This window comes from Rhinoraja longicauda, unplaced genomic scaffold (assembly GCF_053455715.1).
Source record: "Rhinoraja longicauda isolate Sanriku21f unplaced genomic scaffold, sRhiLon1.1 Scf000135, whole genome shotgun sequence".
Classification (NCBI taxonomy): domain Eukaryota; kingdom Metazoa; phylum Chordata; class Chondrichthyes; order Rajiformes; family Arhynchobatidae; genus Rhinoraja; species Rhinoraja longicauda.
Genome location: NW_027601353.1, coordinates 222,641 through 234,930, shown reverse-complemented (window position 1 = coordinate 234,930; position 12,290 = coordinate 222,641). Strand labels below are relative to the sequence as shown.

The following is a 12,290-nucleotide window of genomic DNA, read 5'->3' as shown; positions in this document are numbered from 1 at the left end:
ACTATCCTACACAAACTAGGGACAATTTTTACATTTACCAAGCCAATTAACCTACAAACCAGCACGTCTTTAGAGTGTGGGAGGAAACCGAAGATCTCAGAGAAAACCCAAGCAGGTCGCAGGTCGTGGGCAGAACGTACAAACTCCGTACAGACAGCACCCGCAGTCGGGATCGAACCTGGGTCCCTGACGCTGCATTCGCTGTAAGTAGCAGCAACTCTACTGCTGTGCCACCGTGCCACCCACAAATTACTTGATGGGCCGAATGGTCTAATTCTGCTCCTATCATCTATGACCTTATGTACCAGCACTGCGAATAGATGATTGCTGTTCCTGCACAATAAACGATCTCCATACTTACATTGCACAGTCAGTGTGAGTTTCTGCTTGGATGAGACAGTTGGGTAACTGACTTTGCAGGTGAGGTCTTGCCCGTGATGTTTGGGCGCTGGGGTCAGGGACAGAACAGAAGTATATGTCAGCGTGTCACCCGGCTGAGTTTTGCTGTGCGAGACTGACGATGGTATATCAGCGGGGGTGACCCAGGTTAATTTGGGTGCCGTTCCATCACACGTGGTGTTGAAGGAGCAGGTCACGTTCACAGGCTGACCTGCCACCATTTTAGCAGGGAATATCATGGGTTTATCTGTGAAAGCTAACACACAGAGAAACGGATACTTTTAGTTAAATATCATTAGATGCATCGGTTCACATCGAAATCCCAGTCTTGGGTTGCCAACTGTCCCATATTAATAATAATAATAATAATAAACATTTATTTTTTATAGCGCTTTTCCAAGTGCTCAAAGACGCTTTACAAAAACAGTCAAGACATAAAAACAAACGAACTGTCCTGACGGAGAAGCGGCGAACAAATAGCGCCAGCGTCCTCTCACGTCAGGGTCCGGCAGTAGACAATAAAGAACACAAGACACACAATTACAATTTTTAACACAAACAGCCATCACAGTGATTGCTCCAGGCACACCCTCACTGTGATGGAAGGCAAAGAAAAGTCTTATCTCCTCCTCATTCTTCTCCCGTGGTGCCACGAGGCGATCGAGGCTCCCAACTCTTGAAGCCCCCACCGGGCGATGGAAAGTCCCAGGGCCGAGCCGAGCAGGCCGATGAAGGTCCTGAGCCCCCACCGGGCGATGGAAAGTGCCGCGGCCAGGCCATGCAGGGCGATGAAGGTCCTGCGAGCGGGGCAATCAAACCTCGCGCTCCGGGGCGGTCGAAGCTGCTACGGCTGGAGCTCCCGAAAGCCGGTCGCCAGCCAGGGACCTGCGAGCTCCTGATGTTGCGGTTTGCAGGGCCCACGGCCGAAGCCTCCGAGATGGTAAGTCCAGGCCCTGCGACCGGAGTCTTCAAGGTCGATCCCAGCTGGAGGCCGCCAACTCCACGGTGTTAGGCCGTAGCGCGAACGGAGATACGACACGATAAAGGTCGCATCTCCGTTGAGGAGATTGGAAAAAAAGGTTTCCCCCACCCCCCACCACCCCCCACATATACAGAGTTAAAAATAGATCAAAACGTACATTTAAACGATGACAATAGAAAAAAAAAAGAAAACAAAGACAGAGAGACTGCCGGTGAGCCGCAGCTGCAGAACACAGCCACGCCCCTAACACGCCACGCCACGTCGGGACATCCCGTATTTTGGGCTAAATTGGATTTTCCCATACAAGACTACCCTTGCCCCGTATTAGGCTCGAGGAACAGTGTAGGCCCGGACAGTGTAGGCCCGGACAGTGCAGGCCCGGACAGTGCAGGCCTGGACAGTGTAGGCCCAGAGGCCCAGGCACCCCCTAACGGAGGTTGCGTAGCAACCCCCCTCCCGCCCCGGGCGGCCGCCATTGGTTGAGCGTGAGCACATGGCCGCTGGCTGAGTGAGGTCACGAGCGGCGCGGGGCGGTGACGTCTCCTTGTTTCGTATTTGGGAGTACTATAGTTGGCACCCCTATCCCAGTCCCACAAGTAAATGGACATTCACAAGGATGATCCATGAACAGGGAGGAACAATGGTCAGGGGAAGTTGAAAAGGCCAGGGATCAGTAATGTCATGATGGCCTGTGATCAGGTAGATGGGGGCAGGATTCTCCACTGAGGGCTGTAAGGAGACCAAACATAGACTGGCCGATCATTTCGCTGAACATCTTCCCTCAGTCCGCCTGAACCTACCTGATCTCCCGGTTGTTAAACACTATTTCCCCTTCTCATACTGACCTTTCTGTCCTGGGCCTCCTCCATTGTCAGAGTGAGGCCAAACGCAAATTGGAGGAACAGCACCTCATATTTCACTTGGGCAGCTCACAGCCCAGTGGTATGAACATTGACCTCTCTGACTTCAAGTAACCCTTGCATTCTCTCTCTCTCCATCCCTCCCCCTTCCCAGTTCTTCGACGAGCCTATCTCCGACTACATTTTATCTCTGTTTGCTCTGTTTTTACCTTCTCCCCGCTAACAATGATCTGTTGTACATTTTCCTCAATCTCCATCCTTTGTCCTGTTTTCACCTCACACTTCCTTATCTATGTATCTCCCTCACCCCTGACTTCAGTTTGAAGGGTCTCGATCCGAAACGTCACCCATTCCTTCTATCCAGTGATGCTGCCTGTCCCACTGAGTTACTCCAGCATTTTGTATTGATCTTTAAACCAGCATCTGCAGTTCCTTCCAACAATAAACAGCTACCAATGGCCTGTTCCCTTTATCACCGTTACTTTTTTTGCGCATCTTTCATCCATTTGTTCTATATCTCTCTACTTCACTGTCTATACCTCTCGTTTCCCTCTCCCCTGACTCTCAATCTGAAGGGTCTCGACCCAAAATGTCACCTATTCCTTTTCTCCAGAGATACTGCCTGACCCGCTGAATTACTCCAGCACCTTGTACCTGTCCACATTCTCCAGAGATACTGCCTGACCCGCTGAGTTACTCCAGCACTTTGTACCTGTCCACATTCACCAGAGATGCTGACTGACCAGCTTAGTTACTCCAGCAGTTTGTACCTGTCCACATTCTCCAGAGATGCTGACTGACCAGCTTAGTTACTCCAACACCTTGTACCTGTCCACATTCTCCAGCGATGCTGCCTGACCCTCTGAGTTACTCCACCTTTTTGTGTCTACCTTAGGATAAGACAGTCACTGATAAATCTAATGGTTAATAACATTCCTAAGAGAAACGTGGGGAAATAAGGTCCTTGCTACTGTAGGGAATGCATATGGACAGGAAGGGTTCAGAGGGTGGGGGCCAAATATGGGCATTGGGACTAGCCCAGAATGCCAACATGGTTGGTATGGAGTAGATGGGCAGAAGGGCCTGTTTCCATGCTGTATATGACTTCGTCATGGGTGGAGATGAGTTTACAAAGAAGCTAGAAAAACCTGCAAAGGCCAGAGGAATACACATTTAGTATTAGTACTGGTTTTTATTGTTATGTGTACTAAGATACAGTGAAAAGCTATGTTTTGTGCTACGCAAGCAGATTAAACCATTCATGAGGAAAACAAGATGTGCAGAAGAGAAAATAAAGAGGGCACCGAATATAATGCCACAGCGACAGAGAAAGTGCAGATGAAAAAAGTGCAAGGGCTGCAATGAAGTAGATTGGAAGGTAGGTCTTTTGTCCCTAGCTTACAAGAGGTACAACCAAGTGTGTGATAACAACAGGGAAGAAGCTTTTTCTGAATCTGGTATGATGTGCTTTCAGCAGGGGGAAGAGAGAATGACCGGGTTATGAGTGGTACTTGTTTATATTGGCTGCTTTACCGAGGCAACGAGAAGTGTAGATGGAATCACTGTTAGCAATGTACACCGATCAGCCAAAACATTATGACCACTGACAGGTGAAGTGAATAACATTGATTATCTTGTTACAATGGCACCTGTCAAGGGGTGGGATATATTAGGCAGCAAGTGAACAGTCAGTTCTTGAAGTTGATGTGTTGGATGCAGGAGAAATGGGCAGGAGTGAAGACCCGAGTGACTTTGACAAGGGCCAAATTGTTATGGCCGGACGACTGGGTCAGAGCATCTGCGAAACAGCCAGGCTTGTGGGGTGCTCCCGGTCAGCAGTGGCGAGTACCGACCTACAGTGGTCCGAGGAGGGACAAACCACAAACCGGCGACAGGGTGTTGGGCGCCCAAGGCTCATCGATGCGCGAGGGCAGTGATGGCATCCTGATGCACTGTGGGAAGACGACAAGCCGGTGGAGGGAGTGTGATGCTCTGGGCAATGTTCTGCTGGGAAACCCTGGGTCCAGCCATTCATGGTGGACGTCATTTTGACTCATGTCACCTACCTAGACATCATTGAAGACCAGGTACACCGCTTCATGGCAATGGTATTCCCTGATGGCAGTGGCCTCTTTCAGCAGGATAATGCGCCCTGCCACACTGCACACATTGTTCGGGAATGGTTTGAGGAACACGATGAAGTGTTCACGGTGTTGCCCTGGCCTCCAAATTCTCCAGATCTCAATCCGATTGAGCATCTGTGGGATGTGCTGGATCGACAAGTCTGATCCACGGCGGCTCCACCTCGCATCTTACAGGACTTGAAGGATCTGCTGCTAATGTTTTGGTGCCAGATACCACAGGACTCCTTCAGGGGGCTTGTACAGTCCATGCCTCGGCGGGTCGGCGCTGTTTTGGCGGCACACGGAGGACCAACAGCATATTAGGCAGGTGGTCATAATGTTTTGGCTCATCAGTGTATATGGGCAATGCAAACCTAATAATAGCGCAAAAACTGGAGGTATCGTAATCGTCAGAAATGAGCCGAGGCTCCTGATGCTGCGGTGTGTGTGTGTGTGAACAGGGAACGTGTACAGTTCATGTTATTCCCCACTCACTGCTGAGCATCTGATGTTGAGTGATTATACAACGCACTTACCAATAACATTGAGCCGTGTTACAGGGTGGTAGTTGAAAATCCATCCAGTGAATTCAACTCTGAAAAAGTAGGGACCATGGTCATCCTGTGTGACGTTGTCTATAACCAGGGAACAGTCGTTGTCTCTCAGATCTCCAGACAGCCGGGTCCGATGGCGAAACTTTGATGATTCTTGACTGGGATTCCCGGAGTGGAAGGCTACAGAATGTTTGTTGTTTAGCTTCCCACCTTTATACCAGATTCCCGTCCGATCTTCATTCCTGTGAGCCGACGGGTAAGTGTAGTTACACGGAATCCGTGCACACAAACCATTCTGCGCTGTCACATGTCTTGGATTGCCCGCAGTCCACTGTCCCGACACCTCGGCTGAGGAGAGAAGGAATAATCTTTAGTACCGTGCAGGAAGGAACTGCAGATCCTGTTTTAAACTGAAGATAGACACAAAGTGCTGGAGTAACTCAGTGGGACAGGCAGCCTCTCTAGAGAGGAGGAATGAGTGACGTTTTGGGTCGAGACCCTTCTTCAGACTGGAGTCAGAGGAGAGGGAAATGGGAGACATAGACGGTGATGTGGAGAGATATAGAACAAATAAATGAAATTTTTGCAAAAAAGGAACGATGATAAAGGAAATAGACCATTATTAGCTGTTGATAAACTCAAAATGTTGGAGCAACTCAGCGGGGCAGGCAGCATCTCTGGAGAAAAGGAATGGGGGACGTTTCAGGTTGTGACCTTTCAGATTGTTAGCTGTTTGCGAGGTGAGAACGAGAAGCTGGTGCACATCTTGTGCTCCCTCACCACCCCTCCATTTAGTGTGGCTCTCCCTCCTCACTGCCCCTCCCACAGCACAGCACTCCCTCCTCACCGCCCCTCCCGCACTGCATCACTCCCTCCCCACCGCCCCTCCCACCGCGCCACACTCCCTCCTCACTGCCCCTCCCACAGCACGGCACTCCCTCCTCACCGCCCCTCCCGCACTGTATCACTCCCTCCTCACCACCCCTCGCACAGCACGGCACTCCCTCCTCACCACCCCTCCCACAGCACGGCACTCCCTCCTCACCGTCCCTCCCACCGCGCCACGCTCCTTCCACACTGCCTCTCCCACAGCACGGCACTCCCTCCTCACTGCCCCTCCCACAGCACGGCGCTCCCTCCTCACTGCCCCTCCCACCGCGCCACGCTCCTTCCACACCACCCCTCCCACAGCACGGCGCTCCCTCCTCACCGCCCCTCCCACAGTGACGAAGAATGGGTGACGTTTCGGGTCGAAACCCTTCTACAGTCTGAAGAAGGGTCTCGACCCGAAACGTCACCCATTCTTTCTCTCCAGAGATGCTGCCTGTCCTGCTGAGTTACTCCAGCGTTTTGTGTCTACCTTCGATTTAAACCAGCATCTGCAGTTCTTTCCTACTGAATATTCATACCACTGGGTTGTAAGCTGCCCAAGCGAAATATGAAATGCTGTTCCTCCAATTTGCGCTGGGCCTCACTCTGACGGTGGAGGAGGCCAGGACAAAGGACAGTGTGGGAATAGGAGGGGGAGTTAAAGTGTTTGGCAACCGGTAGATCGGGTTGGTCCAGGCGGACTGAGCGAAGGTGTTCAGCGAAACGATCATAGCGGTCCCAGCCCCGAACCTTACGGAACTCCGCTAGTCACCGACCAGTAAAAGCCCCCTCGCCAGAAAACACCTGAGTTGCTGCTGATGGTACCTTGGAGAAGGGTCAGGAGGAAGAACGATCTCCCGATCATCGTCCGATCCCAGATACCCCGTCAGTGTCCCGATCTCCTGGTCTGGAAGAGAAAGTAATTGCAGTAAAACTCCAGCGACCAATCTATCTATCTATCTATATACTAAAACTCTCGTTTGTTTGTTTGTTTGTTCCTGAACTACAGCCAAAACGGTACACGATAGCGCAACAATTTTAGGCCCACCTTACTCACCGTTGTCCCTTTTTGTGCAAATGGAAGAAGTTTCAGTGAAATCGGTGCTATATTTTAAAAGCTATTCACATTTTAAAGTTTAAATCTATATCCGAGGGAGGGAGGGGGGGGAGGAGGGAGGATAAGGGGGGCTGAGGGGGATGGAGGTTGAGGGGGAGGAGAAGGGGGAAGAGGAAGGGGGAGGGGGTGGAGGGAGTGGGAGGGGAGTGTCGGAGGGGCCAGGGGTGGGGGGAGGGGGGGTTAGGGGAGCGGTGTGGAGGGGAGGGTGGGGGGGGAAAGAGAGGGTGCTGCACCAATGCAGGAGAGGTTTGGGCCCAACTGGTCCACTTGCTCTAGTGTATTACTAAAACTCTCATCTTGTTTGTTTGTTTGTCCGTACGTACCCGAAATACAGCCAAAACGGTACACAATAGCGCAACAATTTTAGGCCCAACTTACTCACCATTGGCCTGCAGTTCAAATGGTTGCTATATTTTAAAAGTTATCCACCTTTTAAACTTTAAAAGATCACTTTTTAAACTTTCAGAAATTTGATTGGCTCCACCACCTCCCCCCACGTGGGGTCCGGCACATCCTGATTGGCTGCCTCCATGTTTGACGTCACAATGGGAACCCAATGGGTCCGTGCCTGCGCAGTTGGGGCCCGTTGATCTAATACTTACGCAACATGGCCGCCGGATCCTTGCGTGCGCAGTTGGGGGAGGGTTGCCGCTCGGAGGGGGGGGGGGGGCGGGACCAGTCCGAGTCACGGGAGTGGCGGCCAATGGGGGGGGGGGGGGGGGGGGGGGGAAGTAGTGATCTCAGCTCTCCATGCCGGGCGATCTGACCCTGGGTCGGGGCTGGTCCAACCTTCTGCGGCTTGGAGCTTCCCGACATCGGTCTCTACCCGAGACTATGAGCTCCTCGATGTTGAAGTCTGCAGACCGTGGTTAGAGCGTCGATCCCAGGCAAAGGATCACAGGCTCTGATGGAAAGTCCTCGGCCCCATGGTGGGGCTCAAAGTCAGTCCCGAGCAAGGCCTCCAGCTCCATGATGTTAGGCCACAGAGCGACCAGAGATACCATCTGGAAAACAATTGCATCTCCGGCATTTGAGCCCCGTATCTGAGGAAGGATGTGCTGGCTCTGGAGAGGATCCAGAGGAGGTTTACAAGAACGATCCCAGGAATGAGTGGGTTTGCATATGATGAGCGTTTGTCGGCACTGGCCCTGTGCTCGCTGGAGTTTAGAAGAATGAGGGGAACATCATTGAAACTTACTGAATAGTGAAAGGCTTGGAGAGAGTGGATGGGACAGGATATTTCGAATAGTGGGAGAGGTCATAGACTCAGAATTAAAGGACGTTCTTTTATGAAGGACATGAGGAGGAATTTCTTTAGTCAGAGGGTGGCGAATCTGTGGAATTCTTTGCCACAGAAGGATGTGGAGGCCAAGTCAAGGTTTCAAGGTCAGTTTATTGTCACATGTACCAATTGAGGTACAATGAAATTTAAATTACCATACAGCCATACTAAAAAATTAGTACGGGTGTCAGGGGTTATGGGGAGAAGGCAGGAGAATGGGGTTAGGAGTGACAGATCAGCCATGATTTACAAACATCGAAAATAGGTGCAGGAGTAGGCCATTCGGCCCTTCGAGCCTGCACCGCCATTCAATATGATCATGGCTGATCATCCAGCTCAGTAACCTGTACCTGCCTTCTCTCCATACCCCCTGACCCCTTTAGCCACAAGGGCCACATCTAACTCCCTCTTAAATATAGCCAATGAACTGGCCTCAACTACCTTCTGTGGCAGAGAATTCCACAGACTCACCACTCTCTGTGTGAAGAAATGTTTTCTCATCTCGGTCCTAAAAGACTTCCCCCTTATCCTTAAGCTGTGACCCCTGGTTTTGGACTTCCCCAACATCGGGAACAATCTTCCCGCATCTAGCCTCTCCAACCCCTTAAGAATTTTATATGTTTCAATAAGATCGCCCTTCAGTCTTCTAAATTCCAGCGAGTATAAGCCTAGTCTATCCAGTCTTTCTTCATATGAAAGTCCTGCCATTCCAGGGATCAATCTGGTGAACCTTCTCTGTACTCCCTCTAAGGCTAGAATGTCTTTCCTCAGATTAGGAGACCAAAACTGTACACAATACTCCAGGTGCGGTCTCACCAAGGCCCTGTACAACTGCAGCAGAACCTCCCTGCTCCTATACTCAAATCCTCTTGCTATGAATGCCAACATACCATTCGCTTTCTTCACTGCCTGCTGCACCTGCACGCTTGCTTTCGATGACTGGTGCACCATGACACCCAGGTCACGTTGCATCTCCCCTTTTCCTAATTGGACACCATTCAGGTAATACTCTGCTTTCCTGTTCTTGCCGCCAAAGTGGATAACCTCACATTTATCCACATTATATTGCATCTGCCATGCATTTGCCCACTCTCCTAATCTATCCAAGTCACTCTGCAGCCTCCTAGCATCCTCCTCGCAGCTAACACTTCCACCCAACTTCGTGTCATCCGCAAACGTAGAGATATTGCATTCAATTCCCTCGTCCAATCATTAATATATATATTGTAAATAACTGGGGTCCCAGCACTGAGCCTTGCGGTACCCCACTAGTCACTGCCTGCCATTCCGAAAAGGACCTGTTTATTCCTACTCTTTGCTTCCTGTCCGCCAACCAATTCTCTATCCACCTCAACACTGAACCCCCAATACCATGTGCTTTAAGTTTGTAACCCAATCTCTTATGTGGGACCTTGTCGAAGGCCTTCTGAAAGTCCAGGTATAACACATCGACTGGTTCTCCCTTATCCACTCTACTAGTTACATCTTCTTCCTCAGCACCCCTGCCAATTTGGTTCACCCAATCTATATGTAGATTGAAGTCACCCATTATAACTGCTGCACCTTTAGTGCACGCATTTCTAATTTCCTGTTTGATGCCATCCCCAACCTCACTACTGCTGTTAGGTGGCCTGTACACAACTCCCACTATCGTTTTCTGCCCCTTAGTGTTTCGCAACTCTAACCGTATCGATTCCACATCCTCCAAGCTAATGTCCTTCCTTTCCACTGCTTTAATCTCCTCTCTAACCAGCAACGCTACCCCACCTCCTTTTCCTTTCTGTCTATCCCGCCTGAATATAGAATATCCCTGGATGTTGAGCTCCCAGCCTTGGTCACCCTGGAGCCATGTCTCCGTAATCCCAACTATATCATAATAATTAATAACTATCTCCACATTTAATTCATCCGCCTTATTACGTATACTCCTTGCATTGAGACACAAAGCCTTCAGGCTTGTTTTTACAACTCTCTTACCCCTTATACAATTATGTTGAAAAGTGGCCCTTTTTGATTTTTGCCCTGGATTTGTCTGCCTGCCACTTTTACTTTTCACCTTGCTACCTATTGCTTCTACCCTCATTTTACACCCCTCTGTCTCTCTGCTCCTGCTCCCATCCCCCTGCCACATTAGTTTAAATCCTCCCCGACAGCACTGGCAAACACTCCCCCTAGGACATTGGTTCCATTCCAGTTCAAGTGCAGACCGTCCTGTTTGTACTGGTCCCACCTCTCCCAGAACTGGTTCCAATGTCCTAAAAATTTGAATCCCTCCCCCTTGCACCATTTTTCAAGCCACGTATTCATCTGAAATATCCGCCTATTCCTACTCTGACTAGCACGTGGCACTGGTAGTAATCCAGAGATTATTACCTTTGAGGTCCTACTTTAAAGTTTATCTCCTAGCTCTCTAAATTCACCTTGTAGGACCTCATCCCGTTTTTTACCTATATCGTTGGTGCCAATGTGCACCACGACAACTGGCTGCTCACCCTCCCCCTCCAGAATGTCCTGCAGCCGCTCAGAGATATCCCTGACCCTTGCACCAGGGAGGCAACATACCATCCTGGAGTCTCGTTTGCGGCTGCAGAAACGCCTATCTATTCCCCTTACAATTGAATCCCCTATCACTATAGCCCTTCCACTCTTTTTCCTCCCCTCTTTTGCCGCAGAGCCACCCACGGTGCCATGAACTTGGCTGCTGCTGCCTTCCCCTGATGAGTCATCTCCCCCAACAGTATCCAAAATGGCATATCTGTTTAGGAGGGAGATGACCGCAGGGGACTCCTGCACTACCTGCCTACTGCTACGCTGGCTAGTGGCCACCCGTTTCCTTTCTGTCCGCTTATCTTTTCCCTGCGGTGTGGCCAACTCACTGTACGTGCTATTCACGACCTTCTCAGCATCGTGGATGCTCCAGAATGAGTCCAACCGCAGCTCCAACCGTTCAATGCGGTCTACCAGGAGCTGCAGCTGGACACACTTCCTGCACACGTAGTCATCAGGGACACCAACAATATCCCTGATCTCCCACATGTTGCAGGATGAGCAATCCACGGGGCCGATCTCACCTGACATGTCTTACCCCCAAATTAAATCAAATCCCTCTTAATCCTTTAAACTGTACCTTTACTAAAAAGCACTGAACCCTTAACTCACTGAACCCTTAACTCACTGAACCCTTAACTCACTGAACCCTTAACTCACTGAACCCTTAACTCACTCAACCCTTAAATCACTGAACCCTTAACTCACTGAACCCTTAACTCACTGAACCCTTAACTCACTGAACCCTTAACTCACTGAACCCTTAACTCACTGAACCCTTAAATCACTGAACCCTTAAATCACTGAACCCTTAACTCACTGAACCCTTAAATCACTGAACCCTTAACTCACTGAACCCTTAACTCACTGAACCCTTAACTCACTGAACCCTTAACTCACTGAACCCTTAACTCACTGAACCCTTAACTCACTCAACCCTTAACTCACTCAACCCTTAACTCACTCAACCCTTAACTCACTGAACCCTTAAATCACTGAACCCTTAACTCACTGAACCCTTAACTCACTGAACCCTTAACTCACTCAACCCTTAACTCACTCAACCCTTAAATCACTGAACCCTTAACTCACTGAACCCTTAAATCACTGAACCCTTAACTCACTGAACCTTTAACTCACCGAACCCTTAACTCACCGAACCCTTAACTCACCGAACCCTTAACTCACCGAACCCTTAACTCACCGAACCCTTAACTCACCGAACCCTTAACTCACCGAACCCTTAACTCACCGAACCCTTAACTCACCGAACCCTTAACTCACCGAACCCTTAACTCACCGAACCCTTAACTCACCGAACCCTTAACTCACCGAACCCTTAACTCACCGAACCCTTAACTCACCGAACCCTTAACTCACCGAACCCTTAACTCACCGAACCCTTAACTCACCGAACCCTTAACTCACCGAACCCTTAACTCACCGAACCCTTAACTCACCGAACCCTTAACTCACCGAACCCTTAACTCACCGAACCCTTAACTCACCGAACCCTTAACTCACCGAACCCTTAACTCACTCAACCCTTAACTCAC

General features: G+C 50.0%; 1 protein-coding gene across 3 annotated transcripts in view; it reads right to left on the bottom strand.

The window, feature by feature from the left end:
* Positions 1-12,290, bottom strand: part of LOC144590102 (sialic acid-binding Ig-like lectin 13) — a 202,951-nt gene that overhangs the window by 16,840 nt on the left and 173,821 nt on the right. For all 3 annotated transcript variants that reach the window (XM_078394965.1, XM_078394964.1, XM_078394966.1), the window contains exons 2-4: positions 6,614-6,695; positions 4,901-5,266; positions 362-655 (exon numbers count right to left, since the gene is read on the bottom strand). In XM_078394965.1, coding sequence (XP_078251091.1) covers positions 362-655; positions 4,901-5,266; positions 6,614-6,653 — 700 coding nt within the window. In that variant the 5' untranslated portion in view covers positions 6,654-6,695. The remainder of the gene's footprint in view (positions 1-361; positions 656-4,900; positions 5,267-6,613; positions 6,696-12,290) is intronic.